Source organism: Plectropomus leopardus, chromosome 11 (assembly GCF_008729295.1).
Source record: "Plectropomus leopardus isolate mb chromosome 11, YSFRI_Pleo_2.0, whole genome shotgun sequence".
Classification (NCBI taxonomy): Eukaryota; Metazoa; Chordata; class Actinopteri; order Perciformes; family Serranidae; genus Plectropomus; species Plectropomus leopardus.
The window spans coordinates 31,291,720-31,318,031 of record NC_056473.1 but is presented as its reverse complement, the minus strand read 5'-3'; the positions used below and the strand labels follow the sequence as shown (position 1 = coordinate 31,318,031).

Genomic DNA, 26,312 nt, shown 5'->3' with positions numbered 1-26,312 from the left:
AAATCCATACGGTCACAGCCCTACCTGTGACCTCCGAATCTCAGTTCATCCTTGAGTCCAAGAGGACATTTGTGTTAAATTTGATCGAATTCCCTCAAGGCGTTTTTTATTAGGGATCGAAGTCCAGTTCTAATTGAGGACCTGGTTCCACTTTTTTCAAACCCCAAAAATCAATAACATTTGAGCTTAATGGTACTGCTGTCGAGTCTCATGGGTCCTGTAACGTAACATTACACCTCGAGTTTAGTCATTTAAATCCAATCTTTGCTCTGCATACATCGATTGTCCAATAAAGTTTTTTAATACAACTGGCCAAAGCAAATCAACATCGTGCATCTCCTTAAACCTAAATTTTCAACTGTTTTCGGGTTGAAAAAACTCCTTCAACTCCGCCAGCTGCTGCTGCTGCTGCACAGCCGGCACCGTCTTCATCATCCTCCACTCACAGCTGCAGTGGGAATCACACCCAAACTTTATAGTAAGTTAAAAGTAGTAATTCAGCGCTGAAATCTGAGTTAAAATCAGCAGGATAAGAGCTGGTTAGTTACATAAAAGAGGTTGCATAAGGTTTCATTGTGATGTGTTCAAGGTCGCCTGTTTAAAATGACCATTAGGCAAAATCATCATCACATCATCGTGATGTGTTTAAATGTAACATTGAGAAAAAGAAAATTACGTTTTTGGCGAGAAACTTGAATAAAACAGTTTGGATGTTTTCTCAGCAACATAAAATGGACAGTAGAGATGAAATTATAAACTGTTTAACATCCTATCACGAGCTTTAATCATCTTATAATACATAATTAAAAACTACAGATGCCAAGATTTTTCAAAGTAAATATTTACATTTAAAAAAAAAAAGATGGCCTCATCTTTCCACTAAATGATAGAAAAGCATCGATGGTGGTATCAATAAAAACTCAGATTGTTAAGGAGTCTCGATAATGGTTTTAATAACAATGAAAAAACACTCCCCATCCCTATTCTTTAAATAATGCCTTGTGCCACACAGACACAAACACACAGTACAAGGGAAAGCTCTTTATTTCTCTCTGCTCACACTTTAACCAACAAAACAAAGCTCCAACGCCCGAGACAGCAGCAAACAGTCCAACGTCTTTCCATCCGACTTTAAAACAAACTTGATGAGGAAACGCATTATTACATCACACAAATAAAGACATTATTTTTTTCAAACCGTGCAGATTTTGCATGTAACTCAGAGAGCGGAGCGTCCTGCCCCGTCTCTCTCTCTCTGAAAGCTAAAAGGTGTGAGTCATATTTGACACAGTCTAAAGCAGTCTCTTCCTCGCTCCACAGCTGTCAATCACTGTTCCCTCAGCCAACAGCACAGCTCGCAGTCGCTGCGGCTTGGGTTGGGAGTAGGGTTGGGTGGTGGGGAGGGGGCAGGATGTCGTCGGGGTAGGCAGTGCGGGATTGGTTGCTCGGCTTAAACTGCGTGAGATGTGATTGAGGGAAGGAAGGGTTGAGGTATCACGTTTGAGTGCCACAATAGCAAAAAAAAAAAAAAAAAACCACAAATAGATGCACAGATTTAGTTTAAATCGGTCTTAAAGTTGCTGTTTGTCAGGATTATTTGACTCGGCTGAACTTTGTCTGATGACAAAGAGCAACAGTTCAACTCACAGCTGTGAAAACAACAGGAATACTGAAGTGTTTGCTGTGTGTGTGTGTGTGTGTGTGTGTGTGTGTGTGTGTGTGTGTGTGTGTGTGTGTGTGTGTGTGTTAAAGGGCTGGGTATCGTTAACCTTTTTAAAACCACACCGATACCAATAAACACTTCATTCAGTGCCCCTAATGTGAATGGAGTGGCGTGTATCCCATAAAACTGCACGTAACTGGGCTTTTATTTGCTTTAGTCGCAGAGATAGAAAGAAAACAAAGAGCGTTTCGACACTCGTTTAACGGCACCCGGTATACCGACACGACGCCTCTCTTTATCCTCAAACAGCCCAGCTGGCCGCCAGCGTTGTTCGACATTGATGTTTTGTTGAATGTAGTTTATGATGAATCAGTGTTAGTCCAACAAAAAACGTGACTTTTAAAATACATATAAACATGTTAGTCCGACTAAAATCGCACTAAATCGAAATGCTCGAAATTAACAATTTGATTGGAAGTCGAGCTTTTCCGTCATGAAAACACGTCAGTCGGACTTCAGTGGTTTTCGTTATTGTAATGTGGTCTAAATCACAGACTGTATCAATAATTTAGGGTTTAAAGCAACTAGCAGAGAGACAGTATGTCTCCACCATCATTGATTGTCCCCCGGTGCTTGTATACTGAGACAAAGACAGTAGTCCAGTTAAACGGTCTAATGGAGCTATGACCGCAGCTCCGGTAAACTGTGCATGTTAACGTAGAGTCGAGCTGTGCGCTGTCGCTGTGAGGTTGTTGGGACTGTTTAACGACATCGTGCGGCTGTGTAGCTCGTGCTCACCGGGCGGATGTTGATCTGAGGATAGCGGCTCTGGAGACGTAACAGGAAGTCAGCTGGTTCCGCAGAGAGATGTCGACTGTTCGGGATCAGACCGCTCGCACAAAAAGGATTGAATGCAGGTATCAAATGACTGCAGACGTTTCGATACTGCATGTTTCAGACGGTGCCTTAAAGGTACAGAGTACCGATTCCCAGCCCTCATGTGTCAGTGTATGAGTCTAACATGATATGAACTTGTGTGGCCTGCAGGTACACCCCTGTTTTGTGTGTGTGTGTGTGTGTGTGTGTGTGTGTGTGTGTGTGTGTGTGTGTGTGTGTGTGTGTGTGTCCGCAGGACCTTTAAATATGTCTCTGTATGTGCATATCTTGTGTGTGGTTAACCTTTTCTGACTGTTGCTAGCCATTCTGAAGGCATGCAAACTTACTCCACGTGTGTGTGTGTGTGTGTGTGTGTGTGTGTGTGTGTGTGTGTGTGTGTGTGTGTCTGTGCGAGTGTCTGTGTGTGTGCTGGTGTGTGTCTATCTGTACGCCCTGCTGTGCCGGGGGTAGGGCAACATGATTGCGTCCACGCTACCTTCGCTGTCCGAGCTGCTGTCAGAGTCGCTGCTGCCGGAATAAACGCAGAGTCCTGGTAAAACGCCGACGCACACGGCTGCCGACGGCAGGTGTAACACGCCTTGACCGGAGCTCAGGGGAGCCGAGGGGGTCTTTGTGGTCAGGCCGGGGACTGTTTGTTGATCTTCAGCTCCCCCTGCTCCTCCTCCTGCTCCATCCTCCTGTTCTGAACAGCACAACACACCGTCATATATACTGTACGGCAAATACACTGTAAATATTTCTGTTTACTGTGTTTATGGGCTGCTTTTAATGCTTGTGTCCGTATAATTTGTTCGTATAATTTTTGTTAAAGCATCTGCATGCAGGTTGTAAGCACAGAGAAGCACCCGTACTGTGGAAATAAGACAAACTGTCTAATTAACCACGTTTCCCCAAATCACTTAGCGGCCAGTTTAGACCTACGATACAAGATGAATGGAATTAATCAGCTGTAAGGAGAGAAAATCAGCTGTTAGAGAGCAATTCGACTGACTTCAAAGCCTCACTGGAGATTCACATGAACTGGTAGATCTGGTCATGTTAAGCTGCACGTCTCTCTATCAATCTGTATCATATATATATATATATATACGTGTGTGTGTGTGTGTGTGTATACACACACTTTGACACAAACTGCATTCAGCTGCACCATCCTGACTTTCAGAAAAGTGAGCCCACAGTCTCGACCGCTTGGTCTTGTCCGGCGTTCGCCTTGCTACTACGAGCAGAGCAGCCAGCAGCGGCGCAATAATACACGTCATAGCCTTCGTCATCCCCGGGTTGCCAGATACGTGAGAATCAAGTTAGAATAAATTAACATTACACAATTTATGTCATAAATACCAAGAGTAGCACCGTTTGTCATGAAGCCTTTCGGTAGTGAAGTACCGACCCGATCACGTACCGGTACTGACTAATTCTCATTACCCATCCCTGCTGGTCAACCTTTCCAATAATGAAAGTAATTCCAGCTCTTTCTGAAAAAAAAACTCACTCTCCATGTATGCAATCTACGCGTCACTCAGTCACACGCAGTGAGCTGAACGAGAGGTTATTTTTCTGATCTGACGTCATTTATAAATTCAAAAACAGATTAATGTCACTTCAGACGTTTCTCCATACAGACCTCAGGCTGCAGCCCACCTGTGTGTGTGTCTCCATTTCCTGTCGTTGCTGTCGTTGTGATCTCCACTTTCTGTTTCTTGCTGTTGTCTGATGACTGGGAGGAACTGGGTGAGAGAGCAGAGAGATTTTTCAGATTTGAAGCTGCTCTAACCGAGATTTCCATCCCAACAGTAGATCTTATTCCAATTTTGGGCCCGACACGACCCGCCAAGTTCGGGCCAGGCCAGGCTGTGATTTCACTCTTCCCTGTAGCTTGAATCGTGTTGGGTTCTCACCAAATAAACCTTTATTTTTTTTAATGAAACTATTGTGAGCTGTCTCATGCTTAAATGGCACTTTGGCAGCAGATTTAATGGACTGAATTCAGAGGGGAAAAGAGAGAGGGGGGAGAGAGGGAACGTGAACCGGGGGAGAGGGCAATTTTTGTCCGCCTGCTACTGTGGCTGCTGGATGCCACTCTTTAGATTATCAGTGTTTTTGTGGCTGGTGAGTAAAACAGATTTAGCAGCCACTTATTTTTTACAGCTTTTGGCTAGCTGCTGCTGCTGCTGCCAATTTTCAACCCTGAACAGAAAGTGAGAGAAAGAGAAAGAGAAAGAGAAAGGGGAGCTGCACGGCGAAGTGGTTGGCAGTTTCTGCTTCTCCCCTCGCAGCAGCAGAAGAGATGTAAATAACATGCAGTGGAGAGCTGTGATCGACATCTACGCGCTGCATCGTCATCGTTGTGCGTATTAGACGCACCAAAGCCAAACCGTCACGCACGAGATGACGGACAACAGAAGGAAGACAGGAAGTGGTGCGAGGACATACTCCAGCCCTTAGCTTGTAATACATTTTTAATATTAAAAAAAATTACATTTTATGATATATAAAATGTAATATTCTATAGGCCTATTATTACAGTACAAATCTGGATTTTAAATCGGGCTCTGGTTGGGCAGGGACAGAAACTGTTCAGGTAGCAGGGTTCCCACGTATCCTTAAAAAGTCTTAAATTCATCTGAAAATTAGGCCTTAATTGGTATTCAAATAGCTCAAATCAATCTTTGGACAGTCTAAAATGTTTCAGACATGGGGAGGCTGTTCTTATGACAGTATTTTGCTTTTTATTTTTACCATTCAATGGCAAAATTAAAAGAAATTTATTTAAAAAATGTAATTATTATTATTTTGTCAAGTATGTATAATTTGAACAAAAACATTACAAAAGCACAAACATCCAGATGACAAAAAAAAATCTGCTAGATGAGATAATACGAGAGAGGAAAGCACTGACTGATGAAGAGCATGTAGCTCAAAACGTCACCTCAGATGTAATTGAACTAAATATTTATAGGAGAATAATCAGATTGCCAAATGCCTTTCACAGAACCAAACAGTGATCTTTTATGTTAGAATAAAAATTTAGGCTGACTGTTATAAAATGAAGTCACTGGTGTCTTTTTTCTGTCTCTATTCAGTTTCGATTATTCTAATCCCCAGTCAAAAGGAAACTGCTTGGTACCAAGTTTCAAATAATACGAACTTTATAAGATCATCTTGTTCTGCCGCCCCACACAGACACAAAATCAGCGACTGCGGCTTTAAAGGACGCGTATCTGTGTCCCTACCTGCGTCTCTTCACAGCACCAGCCAATAAATGAGCCTGAGACAGGTGACTGGTCCTCTGCTGCTCCGCCCCTGAATGTTTAGGTGCCGCCTTCTTTTCGGGCTCTTTGCGGTTTTCGGCGTTCGCTTGCTTCACTAGAGCGCTGTGACAGTACGGAGTTAAGGTGAATAAACCATAATGGAGAGGTAACAAAGAGTGCCGCTCAGGGGCGAATAGAAACACACGACTCATTCGGCAGCAGTCCATTCAACAAATTACGTCCGTCCTCCCTTCGGGGGCGAGCCATTATATCTCCATCAGTGCGCTGGAAAAAGTGACACAGTTCAGAAAAGCTAAAAAAAGCACTCATGCAGAAAAGCAGAGAGCGGCGACACAGATATAGAGCCTAAAACCAGATCAGGGGACGGACAGAGCTCAGGAGACGTGAAATCGGGTCGAGAAGCGGAGACAAGACAGAAACTGACTGAGAAACGCACAAAGACAAACCATATGAGGTGTAAGACAAAAGGGACAGACGGACGTAGAGTGGATCTTTAGGTATATGTGAGAAACGTGAGTTTTCACTGCACTAACAAAGGTCTGCTCCCGTGTGTGTGTGTGTGTGTGTGTGTGTGTGTGTGTGTGTGTGTGTGTGCGCGCGTGTGTGTGTGTGTGTGTGTGTGCGCATTTGGATTTTGTGTTCACAGCAACTGCTTTAAACCGGTCACCGTAGTTACCAGCCTATGATACAGTTTCCACGACAACCCATTCTCTTCATCTGCAGACATACCTGTCTGTCAGAAACCAGTCTGTCCGCAAAGACAAAGAGAGAGGGACAGATGAAACGGCACAGACGGAGACGCTGCTGGACTTGTACTCTAAAGCGCGTTAACGTCATATGTTGCCGTACTCGCGCGGTGATGTAAGGCGCCGTATTTATGGATTATAGAAGCTCTGTTTATGAATGAGGCGGCCTGTCAAAAATACATACATGTAATCATCTTGTGCTTCTTTCATGAGCTAAAAGTTGAGGTTATGTAATGCAGCGTTATGATGCAGATTCTGACCTGCTGCCCACATCTAAGATTTGTTCGGCGATGGCGCCCACTCGAGAAACAGCCAGCCAATCAGAGCTTAGTAGTCAAGATTAAGAATGGAAATGCCATCTTCCTACAAAGATGGCGAGCAGAGCTAGACTGACGAAGGCCAGGCTGATGCGGGTCGATGTTAGCGTTCTGCAGATACATCTCATTACTGTGTGGCCCTTTTTACACAGAGATCACGTTACAGAGCCGCTACAAAGTCCCTTCTTTATGTCTCCTTTGCATTTTTACACAGAACCAAACGATGGCGGCATCTTTCCAGTCCAGTGTATAATTATACACTAAATCTCGGTTTCTGTAATCAAAAGAAGCATGAAGCGTGTTATGTGAAACGCAACAGCCTGGAACATTAAAAGGGGACCTATTACGCTTTTTGGGATTTTCCTTTTTCTTTTTTGTTTTTGTGAAGCATTTTTGTGCTTGTAAAAGGTCTCCTAAGTAATAAAGCCCAAAGTCCGAGCCAAAGGGAGCTCTCTGAACTCTTTGGCAGCAACTTTTACAAAAGAATAACTAAATAAAATATAATAGTAATAATAATAATAATAATAATAATAATAATAATAATAATCATATTTGTTGAAAGTGTTACTCAGCCAACAAGAGAATTTTCTGGTAAGATTATTCAACTCCAGATGCATCAGATGCTCTTAACCACCCAAATTTGCTCTTACCCAGGTATGCTCAATGATGGGATTCAATGATGAATCCCACTTCAACACGAGTCACCTGTTAGCACAGGTAACATCCCATAAACACTGTATAAGGGCAGGTTTTGTGCCGCGTGCAACGTCTCTGACTGGAGAAATGGCACCAAAAAAGGGCTAGGGTTAGGGTTAGTAAGAAGAAGCAGAACTTCTGCAGTAGTGAAACTGGTGTAGGCCTACTGTTTATGCAAAAAGGTTAAATTTCAAATAAATTGAAATTAAATAAATACATTTGATAAATTTAAAATAAAATAAAAATCAGCAACTCTACTTATACTTATATATGCGAAGCTGGAAACGGCTTATGTATTACGCAATAATAAAAATATTTGCAAATTAACTTTCTAATTAATCATCTACTTGTTTTAGCTGCACTTGCATACTTTCATATTATTTGTTTGTAAAATATCTAATATCTGTAATAATAGCAGTAGAGTAAAAAGTACAATAGTTCCTATGAAATGGAGTAGAAGTGGAAAGTGGCATGAGATTAAAATACTTAATGTAAAAGTTCCTCAGATTTGTACTTCAGTACAGTACGTGAGTAAATGTACTTAGTTACATTCAAGTTACATTCTTAGTTACTCCAAAACCTCATCTAAATGTGATTAAATGATATCCATGTGTTTTTTATATGTTCCTCAAATATAAAAAAAAATAAAAATTCTTGCACTGGGCAACAATTTTTGGCCTTTGAAACAAGATTTTTTTAAGAGTAAGAGTTCACTCGACCACGAGAAGATCAAAAGAAAGTAAGAAATCATCTCTAAAATCTGTGGGTACTAACAAAACAAGAACAGGATAGGAGAAAAAAATAAGAGGAAATTTGTTTGTATATCATTTCTTGCATGAGGCCTAATGTTGAAATGTATTTGTTGGTACATGTTTAGTCCCAGGTGTCCCACACGTTGTCCCTTAAGTGTCCTCAGCAATAATGTCCTCTATATCGTGCTGTAAGTTGTGTCGAGTTCTCAAGTGTTTCTGTGTGTTTCCTCAGCTGAGCAGTGAAGCTGCTCTCAGGTAGTTTTGTTTCATGCTGTTTTGGACAGTGGAAGGACATCCATGGAGCTCATACGGAAGCATCTTGGTGCATAAATCATAAGCAGCTTTATGTGTGTTGGCAGAGCCAGACACAGCTCGAGCTTCTGCTGGGACTGCATCTCACACACACACACACACACACACACACACACACACACACACACACACACACACACACACACACACACACACACACACACAAAACACGTCTCCATCCTCGTGTGTGACACCAGCACTATGCTGTGCACAAATTCTTCCGTCTGAGTTTGTCCTTCAGCTTTATCTGAAGGACAAACTTACTACGTGGATTTTCATCTTCCTGTGACTTAATCAGATTTAAATTAATTATTATTAGTTTCACTTATTCATTCAGCAGGATATTGTGTTTATGTTACACCAATTTCTTGTTGGGATGGGATTTTTTGGGGGGGGTTTGCTGCAACCAATCAGTGGTGATCGACACGTCTGTCCTGCTGACGTCTGCAGTAACGGTTGCTCCGAGCAGCTAAATAAAGACACTCGTCTGAGAAATATCTCAATCTACATATGTACTGTACGTCAACTTTAACTACTTGTACAGCTGCATCGATGTCATCCACATCTTTAGGTCGTTTTTCTGTTGCTTTTTTCAGTGCTGTCGTTTTGTAGTTAGCTAGCAGAGTGAACTGGGTTTTTAAGGTAGATATCAACATTTACATATCAATATACCGATCTGTTTTTTTAGGGCCGATACCGATTATTATTACTTAATGAGACTGATAATCAATATTTGGAGACGATGTGCATTCACAATAACCACAACAATATTTCTGTTGAAATTTAGAAATTGTAATATAACAAACTATGACACAAAACTTTGTTTAAATGCTGTATGCAAATATTTCATCCAAACGGAAACCCAGCTACTTTGTTTTTTATGTCAAGTGAAAATTTAAATAAAAAATGAATAAATAAAAAAAGTTCTCAGAGGTTTTACAAAGTAAAAGTTTCTCCCATGCTGACACTTTCTTTGCGTGTTGGTTGAGTATAATACGCACATTTTTTCATGTATTAATTTTATCAGTGATCATTAAAATAAAAACGCTGATACAGATAATCCGCAAAAAGCCAAATATCAGTTCTGATAATCGGCCAAGCTGATGATCTGTCGACCTCTAATATTTGGTATTGGAGTATAAAAAAATCTCAGAACTTGGAAAAGGAATCGCTGTCTAGTTTGCATTTATACTAAAGTTGTTTTTTGTTATGCAATTGACACCTTTTGCCTTAAAATTTTAATCAAGATGTGTATTTGGTTTAGGAAAGCTTTGCACTAAATGTATTAGTGGATGTATTTACAGGCATTTATTGACATTGTGGCTCTGGAGGCAGTGTGTGTTTTCAGAGGGAATCAATACTTATTGATATATTGATAGAACACAAAAAAAACAGATTGTGACTGTGGGCATGAGTGAATTACACGGACACCAATCTCCAATTCTAATGTCATCAACAAAAACGTAAATTACAGTCACAAATGCAACTGCTGTGACTTACACTACCTGCAAGTCATTTTGCTCATTTTAAACCTGCAAGAATCTGTCACGGCTCTCTTAACTGGGGGATTAAAGCAAATCATCAGAGTGTGCTACTGGCTAATTGATAAAAAATAATTTAAAAGGATATTCTGTATTCCAGCAGTTCCTGCTTCTCCTCATCTCTGCGTTGCTTCTCCACCAGGCTCTGTTGCCGGGAGACCTCGTCCAGGAAGCTGGTCTCATCCTCGTCCAATCCCCTCACCATGTTCCCTGTCACCATGGAAACAAACATGCTCTCAACGCATGGCGGCAGAGTGAGTGCATTTTTTCAGTAAACAAACCTTCAGAGTCTGAATCCACACACATAAATGACCTTTATGTGAAAAAAAAAAAGAAAATCCATGAAATCTAACAGACTTTAATGTTAAAATAAGGCCAGTGTACTTTTAACAGATGCTTGACATTTGCTGTCGATTTCAAACACTGACTTTATCAAATATTTTAAACACGCTAAAAAATGTTATTGCAATATGTGTGATAATTGTGATCACAGCATGAATGCTTCCATTTATTTAAATCAGTAAAATAATGCACGTAAAGCGAAGACCATCTGATGGAGAAATGCAGAGAAAACCGCCAAACAAATACTTTTGAACAGTACCAGCAAAAAAAACATTGTGTTGTTCATAAATACCTTTATATTATTTTACCATAACAAAGTCTTTAAAACAGTACATTACATGATGTAAGGTGGGAGAGAGGAAAGACAGATTTGAAAAGAATGATCAAAACTGATGCATCAGAGGTTTATTATAAATCGAGCTTCAAACAAGCTTTCACTAAATGTTTATGGTGAGATTTTTGATTAATAATCGTCAGTAATGTGGATTTAATCTCTAATAATAGAACAGCTAGAACAGTCTGGTAAGTTCAGAAAATCACATCACTTCGCTGTAACGCGGGCTTTAATTTAAGATGACGTCTTGTCTCATATCACAGTAATACAGCATCGGTATAAATCGCTCAGCTGTAGATGAAAACATCTTTCAAGTTTAAAGGAAAAAATCTTTTTGGTGGAAAATGCTCGACTCGTAGACCTCCAAAACACTGCTTTTTTTTTTTTTTTTTTTTTAAGAGGTCGCAACCCAAAAATGTTGGGAACCGCAGGTTTAATTTTTACCTATGTTTTATATTTTACAACCTTAACAAATGATTTTGATGTAAGAATGTTACTTTTTACAATAGCGAGTAACTACAGCTGTCACATTGATGGAGTGGAGCAAATGTATTAAATTACTTAAGTACCTTAAAACTGCACTTTGGGACAGTACTTGTTATAATGTACTTAGTTACTTTCCAGCACTGGCCTCTTTTATTGGACCCTCCTGCCAAACGAATGGCCTCATCTTTCGAACTCTGTGTCCCTGTTTGTAAAGCAGATTTTCTGTCAAAAGTCCCAATCTGATGACATTAGAAGATATAGAAAGCTCCCTCAAGTGGACATTTTTCAGCTGTTTTTGCAGGATGAGTCGTATGAAATGTGACAAGTAATCTGATCTTGATGAAAGAAATTGGCGGAGTGCGCCTTTAATTATGTGCAACTATAAATCAATGCATTTCGTGAACCACTTTACGTTAATCAACCTTGTCTGCAAAGTGAAGAGCTACACGTGTAAAAATCGAGAAAACCAAAATCCTGAAACTAAGTGGACTGTGTAGCCTGTTATAGTACTGATGGGCACTGCTGAAAACAGATCCCCCTCATGAATGTTGATCTAAAACACAGCTTCTGAGTAAAATGTTCATTTAAACCTAGATGACGAACGGAGGCCAAAATCCCAATAACAGATAAAACAAACTCACTGAATTTGAATTGCTCCTCATATTCCTCCTGTTTCTTGTCTTTCTGCTCCTGCAGTCGCTCAAAGAGGGACCGTGGGTCATACTCCTCCTCTGGGGCCTCTGAGGAGTACACAAACAAATATGCTCAGCTGCATATATTTCACAAGTTTAATGCGTTTTGGATGTGTTTAAAAGTGCGTGTTCTTACGCTCCGGGTCCTCAGGTTTCCTGACTTTCTCCCATTCCTCCTGTCTCTTCTTCCTCTTCTCGTCAAGCTCAGCTTCCGACACAAACTTCCTGCTGAGGTCGACACCTGCTGCCCCTCCCCCTGCCATTACAACTGCCGTGCACAGAAACACACTTTACTCAGTGTACCACTCTAAAAAGTTATGATTTTAGCTCAAGACTGGACACGGTTTGTTTCTGTTGGGCCCCTATAGACTGCTACATGAAGAAGTCAACAGCAGAGGATCCATACTGACAATTTATAGATTTTATCGATTTATTCTTTCATTCATAATCTATGTAGGAATAGGAATAAATCAGTCTAAACTTATTTTCCCTTTTGAACCTGGATCAACATCAATTTTGTTTTGAGGCATTTAAACGCCCTTTACAAGAATTTAAACCTGTAGAACTTGGAGGAAAAAAAAGCCTTTATGTGGAAAAGAAAATTAGCAACTTGGCAAGAAATGTCCAGAAAACTGCAAAAAAAATTAAATAAATCTTATCTAAATGTCCAGAAAAAAATGTATTTACAATTCTTATAGTTAAATATTTGAAATTATGTTAAAGAAAAAAAAAAAGGTTTTATTTTATTTTAGGCACTTTTTTTCCAAAGGCGACATCATATAAAAGCAAGTCTACAAAAAATGGGTTTTAATAGTGATTTAAAAGAAGTCACTGATTTTGAGAGCCCCGTCTAACCATATTACAGACCAAAAACACACATTTTTAAATAGGTCATTGTCTTGTTTGATTTTCTTTTCATTCATTTTGCTTGTTTTTGGGTAAATTTCCTGTAATTTTGTTGTTGTTTTTACTAATTTGTTGCTATTTTGGGTGGGGCATATGTTAAGTTGATCAATGCATTCTCCATGTTTTTTGAAATAAAGCAAACTAATTTCTCAGGTTTCAAACCCTTTAAAACCTGGGCAAATTGCCTTAATTTCTTAGAGAAAAGCATAGAGAGAAGGCTACGAGCAATATGGAATAAATTAAATAAAATTTGCCCAAAAAACCCCCACAAAATGACATTTAAAAAAAAAAATTAAAAATCCGTGATGAATTTGATTATAAAACTATTATGATCATAAAAATAATTTGGTGGATTTTTTTCTATTTTTTGGATAATTTTGTAATAATCCTCTCCTCTTCTTTTTTCTTGTCACCTTTTACATAATCCTTACATTTTGTGGGACGTTTCTTGGCCAGTTGCTCAGGTTTCAAAGGGTGAAATAACTTGTTAAAAGCGTCTTAATGCGGCACCGACAAAAATGATATCGATATAAATATTTCAGAAGGTTAAGGCTGAACTGAACTTCACCTGTGAGGTTTTGGCTCTCCCTTGTGGTCATCTTTCATTATCACAACTAATTCAGATAATAAAAATGTAAAGACCTCATTTTTAAATAGACAGTCAAAAAAAACAGTACGGATTAAACAACCGAGTTGCAGTGAACGATCGACTTAAATGCGACGCTTTTTTAATCGACCAAAGCTGTTTGTTTGTATCGGCCCTGTTGATTCACTCACCACAGACGAAGATAAAACCGTTAGCCGCTAAATGTTAGCCTTTCAAGCTGGACGACACACTTATGAAACGATATGACAATTGTCAGTTGATCTCCAGTAAAGCAGCGCGGCCCACTGTCGTTTTGTTGCCGCAGTTTAGATGTTTTTAGCGGTAAAGTTGAGAAAAACAGAAGCCTTGTGTTGCTGCAGCCGTCCGGCTAGCGTTAGCTTCGTTAGCATCAGACTGAGCAGTTGTCGCCGCTGTTTGTGTCCGATCGTCGAGTCACGCGCTCCGCTGCACGGCCGAGCACACTGAAGTTTCAGCTTATGAGCGTTTCATGTCACGTTAAGTAAAATATTATAATATACTATAATAATAAAACAATTTAGGCTTACCAAGCTCTGCTAGTCCCAATGATATTACTGCTCCAGATCTGTGACGCTTTGTGTCACCGTGTAAATACCCCGTCACGATATTCGTAGTCCGACTTTAGTTCCGATCATTGGTTCCGGCCTGCTTTTCTGCAGCAATGTCGAGACCTGGGAAATTGGCTTGTTTTTTTTTTAAACACGGGGAAAAGTCATCAAAATTAAAGAAGAAATGACATGGAAATTAGCAAGAATTTGTTTTTTGTTTTTGTTTTGTTTTGTTTTTTAAGACAGATGAAACACAAGGAAATTTCCTGAAAATTATCCAATAAGATAAGATAATCCTTTATTTATCCCCAGAGAGAAAATTCAAGTTTTGGAGCAGTAGGCTACGATGGTAAGTACAAGGGTAAAATTTGCATACATGAAAGATCAAATAGAATAACATATATAAAAAAGATCAATATATTGTACAAAAAATACAAATCGAATAAAAAAATAGAGGTACATACAATTTTTTAAAAGTTCTCAAGTCAGTTCAAGTCAATTTTATTTATAAAGTCCGTTTTCATAAAACACGCTATAACTATGACATTTAGAGGAGCAGTGCTTTAGATTTTTTTTCTCTAGATTATTTATTTATTTATTTATTTATTTATTTAACTGACAAGTAAAAGTAAAACATGAAAATGAATAAGGGTGGCTTTAAAAAAAATATATTTTATATATATATATATATATATATGATCCAGTTTCCCTTTTCCTGTAAACCACTCTTCATTTTTTTGGTTGAGCGTCAACTGCATTCTTGGCAAAATACTAAAATCTAAAAGTGAATAAGTCATCTTTGCATTATAGAATTTACAGTAGGAAAAAAAGTTACAGAATTGCTACATTTAAAAAAATCTTTATTAGCTATATGAAAACACTGCCTGTGATTTAAAAAAAATACATGGCCTTTAGTTTCAAATATGTAAAAAATAAAATAAAATACACAAGAGTTAGAGCAATTTTTTGCAAGCCTTTTATAATTTCCTTTATATATTTATTTATTTGATGCCAAGAGAGCACTCTGTTCTACCGCCCTGTTTTTGGTTAATCCTAGTGACTGATGAATATGTTTATCGCCCCATTAATTTGAACTTTGTCTTTGTAAAGGCCTGTTTATTTTGAGGATTGCTTGTTTGGCGATTTGATTTTTTTTTGACATGACAATCAGACAAATCAGTTCAGCGTCATCCGTCATTTCTCCACACATCCTGCAAATCCATCAACACCTGACACACCCTGGTTAATCTGACTAAACAGTGAGTTCAACCAAATAGAGCAAGTTGGTCATATCCACCATGGAGTCTTTGGACGGCTATTTCCGAGCTTATTTAGAAGCCCCGATAGTTTTAGACAGTCCTGGTTCAGTTACTCCTTTTCCTGCCCAGTTGCATAATCCAACTATTCTTAATAAGGATGTTAAAATGTGATGGTCTGATAAATTAATGATTTACTAATAATTTGCTGATCCAGAATAAATGACAAACAGTTTAAAGAAAGAACATATCCTAACAATATAATTTTTAACTTCCAAGGGGTGAATTTCACAGGATATTGTATTCCTGCCAGGTGGTTTAAAGTACAACAAAACATCCTATCATTATATGACATATGCCATGACATGCAGTGAAGATCCCGCCCACCTTCCTTTGGCTAAGCTTCCTTTGGCTTGAACTTTGGGTTTGATCACCTGGGAGACCAAGCACAAAAATGCTACTCAAAACAATAAAGAAAAAGAAAAGGGAAAACCACTCAAAACATAATAGATCCCTTTTAAATAATGCAAGCCGGAGCCTGTAAGAGCCTGTGCCTTGACCTGTTTACATTTGACGTACCTGTTGACCTTTACCACGGGAAAGCAAAGTACACAAGAGGCAGGGCTTAGAGTCGAGCTGCACGTTTAAAGCAAGTTAATCAGCTCGCCTTTTCGTTTCAGTCCGGTCCATTCCACCATGTTATCTTCAGTCATCCTGCTATGGGTCTGCGTTGTCTTCATCATCCTTTTACTCAAACCCCGGCGGCCCAAGAACTTCCCGCCCGGACCCCCGATCCTGCCAATACTGGGGAACATTTTGCACATGAGTCTGGAGAACCCCCTGAAGGACTTTGAGAGGGTAAGAAAAACACTGAAATGAATGATGCTGCTCCTCCAGTGCCTTAAATGTCATTATTGGTGTAATTACTATCAGTAGTATTAATGAAAACGTGTCTGAAATGGGTTAATATTTAAACTGGTGGCTGTTTTATCCTGATAGCTATCAGTTTAGACGATGACTGACACCCTTTGGCTTTAAGCGTAAAATAAAAACACATGGAAGCCATTAAAAATCTTTTGCCCTGAATAATATGCTTTAAAAGATAAGGGCTACTCTCAGCAGGCTGCTAATATTTTCAGGTGATTGTATATTGTCGTGGTCTGTGCAGAGTTGACTGCCTATGTTCTTGGACTCTTTCCAACCAGTGGAACAGGCCAGACACATGGGGTGTTGTTTTTAATGCATAAACAAGGGGATTTGAAGATCTCCACTGCTGAGATCTCGATGCGATATGGGTAAAAGGAGTTAATTTCGTGGTGCTCAGTGCATCGAAAAGTGTCTTAAAATCAGAAACCTCCATTTGAGCCTTTGAAACCTCAGGAAATTGTCTTGGTTTCTTAAAAAAAAAAAAAAAAAACATGGAAAGAAGGCGCTGAGCATCTACAGAAGAAATGACCCGGAAATTAGCAAGAAATTAGTATGGGTTACAAAAAAACTAAAATTAAGCAAACAAAAAAGTAACAAAAAATAAGATCTCAAAGTGCAAAAAAATAAAATATATAGTTTTTTCTGCAACATAATTTCAAATATTTAAATATTAGAATCAGGAGAAGGAATTTATCTGAAAATTAGTTTTTAAAAGTAAAAATGTTTTTAAAAAATAAACATAACATAACATTTTAAACATGCATTTATGCTAATTAGAAATACAGTTTTTCTGTAGCTTTTTATTTTTTCCCTAGCATTTTGAAAAATAATCTTATAAATCTATGAATTTATAAAACCTTTATTACCTCGTTGCTCATTGCCTTTTTTTCCATGTTTTTGAAAGAAATCACGCCAAGTTGCTCAATGTTCAAAGTTAATAAATACTCATGAAGGGTAGGATTTGATAAGTATTCTCTTCCTCCAGCTCCTTTTCGGACATTAAAAATACTTCATCAGCGTTGTTTTTCTTGCTTTTATTTAATTTTGTTATCCCATTTTATTTGGCATGTTCAGAATCAAGATCTAACTAACTAACTATTCATTTTTAGCCTGTGCACTGACATCACTTAAGATAAGATAAACTTTATTGTACCCGGAGGGACATTTATCTTGGGCACATAGTGCATGTAGCTGCATCGTAAGTACAAACATGGCATTATGGACACCAAAATCCATTTATAGACAACAGACAGCACATCAAATAACAAAATACAGAGGTGAAATAAAAACAGCAGCAGCATTAATACAATAGGTGGATAAAAGTAGATATTGCAGCTGCCCGCGGGATAAAACAAGAGAGTAACAGTATAAAAATAGACCTTTTAAATTATTTGATAACGAATTGTCTGTAAAGAACAAATATTTGTAAGGAGCTACATTTTTAATGACCACTGGAGGTCACCGACTGAGCACCAACTGCCCCATTAACCACTTCCACTCCAGAGAAGTACAATAGCAGCAATCATAATTCAGACCCAGTTCACAACAATGTGTATCTGACGACAGTGACAGGGATAGGCTGCAGGGTCAGCAGACCAAAATGTGCATCCTGTAATCTGCCATCAAATTAGTTGGGAGAGTGAATTCACACTCGAGCAGCTAATTTTCACCCTTTGAAGTTACTAATAATTGTCTCTTATTATTTTTAATTTGATGGTTTGCTTGATGCATTTTGTTGTTTCAAAATATGTCTTTTTCTCTGTGTGTTTTACTGAGTCTGCTGTGGGTGTTTTTACCATGTGAGACAATTAGGAACTAAGTTGGCAGATATGTTTCTGTGATTTTAGTGAATTTCCTCTTTATTAAGTAATATTAATCTTAAATTATATGATATATGTATATCTTAAACACTGACATTTTATCTTGTTCTTTCTCAGCTGAGGAAGACCTATGGAAATGTTTACAGTCTGTACCTCGGCCCCAAACCAGCTGTGGTCATCAGTGGGATGAAGGCCATGAAGGAGGCTTTAGTGAACAAGGCCACTGATTTTGCTGGAAGACCCCAAGACCTTTATGTTAATGACACCACTCAGAGGAAAGGTCAGAATTGGGGAAGCTACTTTGAAAGCACAACTTTGCAAGCTACAAATTACTTTATACTGGAAGAAGTTGAATTACAGCAAAGCTTCTTAAGAAAAGTTGTTAAAATTACATTATAAAAAATAATCAAATTGACAATGTACATGTGATTGTAACAGAATCTTACACAAAAAACAAGTTTGCAAAGAAAAAAAAGTGCCCACTTGTTCACAGATCATAAACCCCCAAAAATGAAATTGAAAAATTGAGAAAAAAAAAAAGAAAAAAATTGTGGGGAGTAAGTAACAAAACAGTGATATCGAGAGATTTCACATACTGAATGCTCTTTGTGTCACAACACCTGCTGTAGGATTTATTCTGGCTGATTATGGCCCCATTTGGAGAGATCATCGTCGCTTTGCTCTGACGACCTTGAGGAACTTTGGTCTTGGAAAAAACTCTATGGAGGACAGGATTCACGGAGAGATCAAATACGTCATTGATACACTGGAGAGGAGCATTGGTATGTCATCTCTTATCCGTCACACTGATAACTTTGCACCACAAATACTCTGTGATTGGATAATATTTAGGGCTGTCAAACAATTATTTTTTTAATCGCAGAATTTCTACAATTAATCGCTATTAATTGCATTTTTTATTCATGTTTTCGATTCCATTATTTTACATTACAAAACAGTTTTGAAGTCCATACTGAAGCAATTCTTATGAGATTGTCTTGATTAGGAATCAAATTACAACGACAGAAAAATATCTTGAGGTCAAAGGTCAAGGGACCCTTGTTAAGTGGTCATGCTGCTTTTCATCACCAAAATGTAGCCTAAGTTCCTAACGTCTATCATCACTTTAACTTTAAAACTCAGCCTGGTACAGTCTCTTAAAGACGGGAATTAACATGATTTTAAAAAATTAAAGTGTTAATTACGGACCTCAATCATATTGTGATTAACGCATTAATGCTGATAGCCCTAATGTAATTACAAAGCGGGTTTTGATCACACAGTTCCATTAATGTCAGGTTGAATTTTGCATTGTACTACTGAGAGTTTGTCGTTCTTTTGTATTACTGAACAATGCTTTGTCGTAATTATGTCCACATTATGTCTTTCACAGGCAAAACCATGAGTCCCCAAGTCATGTTTCATAATGCGTCCTCCAACATCATCTGCCAGGTTCTGTTTGGAAGACGCTACAAGTATGATGACGAGTTCATCAGAGTGATTGTTCAGTGCTTTACTGAGAATGGCAAGTTAGCCAACGGACCGTGGGCTATGGTGAGTCAAAGCGTTCCTCTGTCTTCAAACCTGGTTCAGAAATATCAGTCAACCAAAACCTTATTTTAACAATCTATAGAGCGTGGTCTAAAGAGCATGATGCAAGAGCATTTAACTCCACTTTTGAGCATAATCTGGGTGCAAGAAAAAGGGCAAAGGTGTCATCTCCTGGTCCTCTTAAAGGTTAAGTGCACTTACATTTGATACATTGCTATTTACGTGTGGATAAAAGGAAGCGGTTTTCTGCTGAGAATAATGCTGTGAGAGTAGTAATGTCATTGCAGCAAATATTGTTTGACATTTAAGGAGAAAAATTGTAGTTATAAACTCGCCAGAGGAAACAGAACTAAACCTTCAGCTTTTGAAATAACCAATGAAGTTATGCTGCTTCTCATACATAAATGCGCACAGTGTCACACTTATTCAGGCTGCAGCGCAGCACAGACAGCAGCTCAGCTGCTCTTACCTACCATTCAAGTATATGTGTGGACAAAATCATTTGTTCAGAGAAATTCTTGACAGGAGGCAGAATCTGCATGTTTGGATTCGACTATAATGATTTATCCTTTTATTTACAGCTGTATGACTCTCTTCCTATGATTCGTAGCCTGCCGCTGCCCTTCCAGAAGGCCTTTAAGAATGTTGAGGTATGTTAATTGGACTGAAGAGATTTAATGTAAAAAATAAATTATTAAAAAAAATGTTAAAAATAAATGAGGATTAAACATGAAAGAGAAAAAGATAGATATGAGCATTAACGGTGCAGTAGATATTTTTTTTCTCCCACCTCACACACATATACAGTGAAAACCAAAAACGTGCATTTTGTCAGTGGAAAAAATGAATTAATTAGATTAATACAAATGATCAATGTTGACTTGATTTTTTTTTTTTTTTTTTCCAGACTTGTCAGAAAATTGCAAAGCGTTTGTTGACGGAGCACAAGAGCACCCAAATCCCTGGACAGCCTCGAGACTTTGTTGACTGCTATCTGGATGAAATGGATAAGGTGTGCGTGTGTGTGCGTGTGTGTGTGCATGTGCGTGTGTATTTCTGGGTATCAATAAAGTGTATTTGCATTTAGTGTGTGTCTGAAAACAATTCTTTTCTTCCTCTAGAGAAGTGGTGAGGATTCTACATTTTCAGAACAACTGCTGTCTATATACGCTCTGGATCTTCACTTTGCTGGCACTGACACGACTTCCAACACCCTTCTCTTTGGTTTTCTCTACCTCATGACCCACCCACATGTCCAAGGTATGTCTGCACATGCAAATTATGACTGTAGTTCTGCAGAGGCTTTTCATCATTCATCGATCAATTTTCATGCTCAGTAATTCTTTCTATGAAAGTCATAGACCGTAACGTGTCACTTCCACCTCTGCATCCTCATTATCCTCACATGTTAATGGTATTGCATATTATTATTGTGTCTTTGCTGTATCTCTCAGAGCGTTTTCAGGAGGAGATAGACACTGTGCTGGAGGGAAAGGATCTGGCCAGTTTTGACGACAGAAACAACATGCCCTACGTGCAGGTATGTAATGAGACAAGGGTCTTACATACATTTTCTTTAAATTTGTACACATGGGTCTGAAAACAAGAGACCCTAATTCAAAAGCTACGATCACACTGCAGGCTTCACATCAGGGTCATGACCAGTTCACATTGGAGTCTGATACTGGCCGTGTTTAAAATGATAATATGAACAGCAACATAAAAAAAAATAGATTTAAAAAAAAATCTGAATTGAGCACCAAAGTTTGCAGTGTGAACGTAATAATAGTCTGCCAGTATTAGTTTTTAAACCAAACAATAAATCTGCCGAGGGAAACTCTTTGGGTAGATCATTTGTATTCACTGCTTCTGAACATTAATCATAATCATTTTTACATGGTTGTCAGCATATTGCTGGTGGGTTAAAATTGCAAATTCATGGGTGTGCTTTTTTTGTGGGTGAGTATCTGACAGCCCGCATCGTTTTACATCTGTCCCGAGTCAGATAAAACATAACAGCATGTTTGTTTTTTTAAAAATCTCTTTTCATCCAGGCTGTGATCCATGAAGTGCAGAGGGTAGCAAACACCGTCCCCCTCAGCGTCTTCCACTGCACCACGAAAGATACAGAGCTGATGGGATATTCCATTCCCAGGGTAAGAAAAGACTGGACTTAAATCGTTTTTGATAATAGTGACAGTAATAATAGTGCTCACCAGCCACTGTGGCTACTGATTTTCCAAAGTTACTAGCCACTCAGCATTTTCACGAGCCACAATTTTTATTTTTTTTTTTTTGTTGGGAGATTACATTTCACATGTTTAAATTTGACTATGGTATGCTAAAATTAACTTGAACTAAATGTAAATAATCACTGCAAACACTCAAAATCAAGACTACATAGAATGAATAACACTACAGGTCTTTATTTTTGGCTAAAACATGGCTTCTTTTTGCAATAATAAAAGTGGTGCAGGTGTGTAAAAGAATAATTAAAAAGATACAAACTAAACTGAAAAACCCTAGCAAGAGAAATACTGTTTAAATATTTATTATTAACCGCAGTCAATACTGTAATGTAGAGTACAAAAAAGCCTGCACTAGAAACAAAAAGCAAACAAGAACAAACTCTTTTTGTCCACAAATTTAAAGGAAATTCAAATTCATAAAGCAATTCCTGTATGTGTGAGACAAGGAGAGAGGTAGATTAAATGTCCTCACAGCTCTCATCATCAGGATCATCCTTTCTCAGGTGGTCTCTCTGGTCAAGTTGGCCTTCGAGACCAGACTTCTTGTTGCCGAAATGTCGCAAATAAAATTGATATTGCAAGTTAGACAGTGTACAGCAGTCCTTCGCTTCTTATTTTTGAGTAAATTAAGTGTAATTTCTATTCTGAATATTCCATTTCTGACATTTTTGGATATTGAGTTGAAAGTCAAACAACTATTTTTGTTTATTCAATCCTATTTCTGAAAGAAAAAAAAGACCAAAAAGTGCACTGGCTCATAAGTATAAAAGTATTCCATCTGAGTCACAGCGTAGGTTACAGATTTTCCACACAGGTGAAAGTACCGTTTGCACCAAACGTAATTAATGTTAGGGACTTTACTACTTTTATTATTACTTGGGTAGCGTAAATCAATCTTAACCTCTTGGTTTCTGCCCTTCCCTCTTTTCCTCATTTTCTCCTCAGGGTACCATGATCATCCCAAACCTGACCTCAGTGCTGAATGAGGAGGGGCAGTGGAAATACCCTCACGAATTCAACCCTGAAAACTTTCTCAATGAGCAGGGAGAGTTTGTGAAGCCAGAGGCCTTCATGCCTTTTTCTGCAGGTATGAGAGCACAAAAAACTAACAGTATTGGTCTCACCTTTAAAAAAAACCCCACTACAATATCTGTCTTCCACCGCCTCCCCAAATCTGAACTGCCATATCTTCTACATTTTGTTCTTGCATTCTTTTCTTTGTATTTGTTCTTCTGTTTCATGTCAGCGTATTACTTATTTTGTCTTTTCATTTGTTTTTTTCTTTTTTGAATTTCATGTTAAGCATCTTTGAAAAGCACTATATAAGTCCTGCCTATTATTATTTTTTATTATTATTATTATTAGTAGTAGTAGTAGTAGTAGTAGTAGTAGTAGTAGTAGTAGTAGTATTTTTAAAATTAGCATTATTATTGATTTATTGTTTTTATTACTAATGCTATAAAATAATAACAATAACAATTATCATTATTATTATTGTTGTTATTATTATTATTAGTTCATATGACATATATTATATATTATTTTTATTTCTATAATAATAATAACTATTCTTATTATTCTTATTCTTATTCTTTCTTCTTCTTCTTATTATTATTATTATTATTATTGTTGTTGTTGTTGTTGTTGTTGTTGTTGTTGTTGTTGTTGTTGTTGTGTTACCCCTTCAGTGTCGAGCTCAGACAGGGCGGGTTTAATCCAACTCTTTTCGATGACTTCAGGGTCTTTTTTTTCATGTCTCAGGTCCTCGTATGTGTCTCGGAGAGAGTCTGGCTCGTATGGAGCTCCTCCTCCTCTTGGTGACCCTGCTGGGGGAGGTGATGTTTCTTTGGCCTAGGAAGTTTAAGTTCATCTGGCCTGAGGATGCAGGAGAGCCAGACTACACACCTGTGTATGGGGTCACTCTGACTCCCAAACCTTATCGCATGAAGGTCCAACTCAGGGCATAAACCATCATTAGGAAACAGACAACGACCAGCCAGTTACACATTGAGCTATATGTAGCACAACAACAACAAAAACTGCTAGCTGAACTACCATTTCCACCTCTTTTAATGAATTAATCAGTGAATCAGTCAGTTTATTTGTTACATGAAATCATACAGTATAAGGTAAAACTTGAGTTAAATGCAATCCCATCATTCCCTTAAAGCCTCTTAGAACCCAAATCACACAAAACTTTCTTTATATGTAATTTGGGGTCTTACATTCATAAGAAAAAAAAAAATGATCAGACATTATCCTCAACCGAAATTTGAAATATTGTCATTTTAGGTTTCCTGAACTTGGGTTGATTTGGGCGTGGATATCCCGGATCCATATCACGTAGTATGGATGAAGCCAATCAAAAATTTAAAGTCAGCTGATCGTAATTTAACATGCCAAACTGAAATCCCACGACACTCCTTTAAAAAAGGTGCATTCGGAAACACGGAGCGCACTCTGGCACAGACTAAAATCGTAAATTCGGAGCGCTGTTGGAATGTATGGTTCGGTTATCCAGAGCACCGCACTCTGTGTGTGCGCCAAATGAAGTCCATTTGTAATGAACTTAACTGTTGGTTAAATAATGGAGAAACAGAACTCTCCGTGGCTTCGAACAACAGCTCTCTGATTTTAGTGTAGAGCTTCAGATTGGATTTACAAACGCAGCCAGAGTCAGAGGGTTCGAACAGATAGAGCTGTACCACGCAGACTCGGCATTGCTCCATGGCTGTCGTCGTGAAAATACATACAGATGTATAAAATATTTATATGCATAATTATTAAAAAAAAACTCACACTAACAGGGCCTCAGATCAAAAAACACTTGTGTTTATATAAACAACAAATTTTGTAGTTTTAACTGTAGAACTTGTTGCTTCCATGAGATGCTTTAATATGTTTACTTAACGCTTGTGTATTAAAATGACGTGACATGGGATTATTACGATGAATGCCATTGTGGTCAGTTTGTCATGTTTTTAGTGTGGTGTGTGACATTTCGTAATATAGCAGTTTAATGATATGCACTTATTAGCTAAAAAAAAAAGAACTGCAATATTAACACAATCTAAGCAGTAGAGACAAAGATCTAAAATGCCACCTGAAAGAGTTGGTTATGTTCCTAAACATAAAAATGAATCGCAATGAATCTGACAGAAAAACCAAACAAACTTTTGTTTTGTTTTGTTTTGCATGAATAAATGGAAAACAATGTTGAAACAATGCACTGGTGTATCTAAAGGAAGTAATGCAGAACATTTTAAACATCTTTAGCTGTTAAAAAAATCAACAAAAAAACAACTACTGTTTTGTATCTTTTAGCCAACTGAAGGTGTGTCTTTATAAGCCAGTTTTAAAACGACCAAAATTGAGTAAATTAATGTTGGTTTAATCATAGTTAACAATATGCACAGCAAACCAAAGAATTTTAGTCATAAAATGTTAGTGTTGCAGAGTATCTCAACTGAGGCACTTTTGGGTGTGGATGCTGCAATGTCTTTAATTTGAGGGAGAAAAGACGAGTCAACAGATAAGGACTCCCTCAAGTGGACAGTTTTGGGAATATGAACATAAAAAATGCTTTTGTGTCTCCTTGTGCTTGTTATATGTCTCTTTGTGGTCATTTTGTGTCTCTATTTGGACAGTCTGTGTCTATTTGTGGTCATTTTGTCTTTCTCTGTTGTAGTTTTGTGTCACTTCACAGCCTTTTTATGTGTCTGTGTGGTCTTTTTGTGTCTCTTCATAGCCTTTTTATGTGCATTTGTGCTCATTTTGTCTTTCTTTATGATCAGTTTGTGTCTCTCCATATAGTCTAATTTCTTCATGCTGGTTTGGTGCCTCTGTGGTGGTTTTGTGTCTCATAAAAGTTTTTTGTGTCTCCTTGTTTGTTATGTGGTCATTTTATCTTTGTTGTAGTTTTGTGTATCTATATGCTTATTTTTTGTCTTTGTGATTATTTTGTCTTTCTTTGTTGTAGATTTGTGTCTCTTTGTAGTTGTTTTGTTTCTGGAGTGGATTAATTTGCTGTGCCACAGTTACATTTTGGAAAGTGAAATCATGTTTAAAAGATCTATCCGATTCACTGGGTCTGTGCCTTTAACATTTCAGAAACTGAAGTTGAAACTGAAACTGAAGCTATAGGATGGAAAACTCTTTAAGGTTATGTTAAATCAGTTAAGGTCAGTGGCATGTCCTAACTGTCACAGCGCTAAATTTGGTGTTTAAGTTTCTGTGAATAGCTTGAGAGTGAAGAAAACAAGAGCATATGGGCTGTTATTTTCACATAGTTTAATCTTAATCAAAGACGGGCGTATTTAGAACAAAGTAAGTATGTGAAAGCATTTATTTTATTTTTAAAAATCAGTCGTGCTCACAAGC

The 26,312-nt window shown here is 38.0% G+C and overlaps 2 protein-coding genes across 4 annotated transcripts; one reads left to right on the top strand and one right to left on the bottom strand.

Annotated features, from left to right (window-relative positions):
• Positions 1-928: 928 nt before the first annotated feature.
• On the bottom strand, positions 929-14,167 carry psme3ip1 (proteasome activator subunit 3 interacting protein 1). Of its 3 annotated transcripts, XM_042496885.1 has the most exons (8): positions 14,109-14,167; positions 12,187-12,318; positions 12,000-12,098; positions 10,285-10,406; positions 5,794-5,936; positions 4,202-4,287; positions 3,036-3,242; positions 929-1,455 (listed from the first exon to the last, which is right to left on the bottom strand). In XM_042496885.1, the coding sequence occupies exons 2-8, from the start codon at positions 12,311-12,313 to the stop codon at positions 1,451-1,453; spliced, it is 789 nt and encodes a 262-aa protein (XP_042352819.1). In that variant the 5' UTR covers positions 12,314-12,318; positions 14,109-14,167; the 3' UTR covers positions 929-1,450. The 3 variants fall into 3 exon arrangements, with proteins under 3 accessions (XP_042352819.1, XP_042352817.1, XP_042352818.1); XM_042496883.1 differs by having other exon boundaries at positions 929-3,242; XM_042496884.1 differs by having other exon boundaries at positions 929-3,242; positions 12,187-12,321; positions 14,109-14,157.
• LOC121950774 (cytochrome P450 2F2-like) lies at positions 10,378-24,882 on the top strand. The gene is made up of 12 exons (XM_042496881.1): positions 10,378-10,450; positions 16,066-16,243; positions 18,250-18,412; positions 18,762-18,914; positions 19,526-19,686; positions 20,265-20,333; positions 20,591-20,695; positions 20,805-20,943; positions 21,138-21,223; positions 21,738-21,839; positions 22,878-23,019; positions 23,694-24,882. Exons 1-12 carry the CDS (start codon positions 10,440-10,442, stop codon positions 23,897-23,899), a joined length of 1,515 nt encoding a protein of 504 aa, XP_042352815.1. The 5' UTR covers positions 10,378-10,439; the 3' UTR covers positions 23,900-24,882.
• The last annotated feature ends 1,430 nt before the right edge of the window (positions 24,883-26,312 follow it).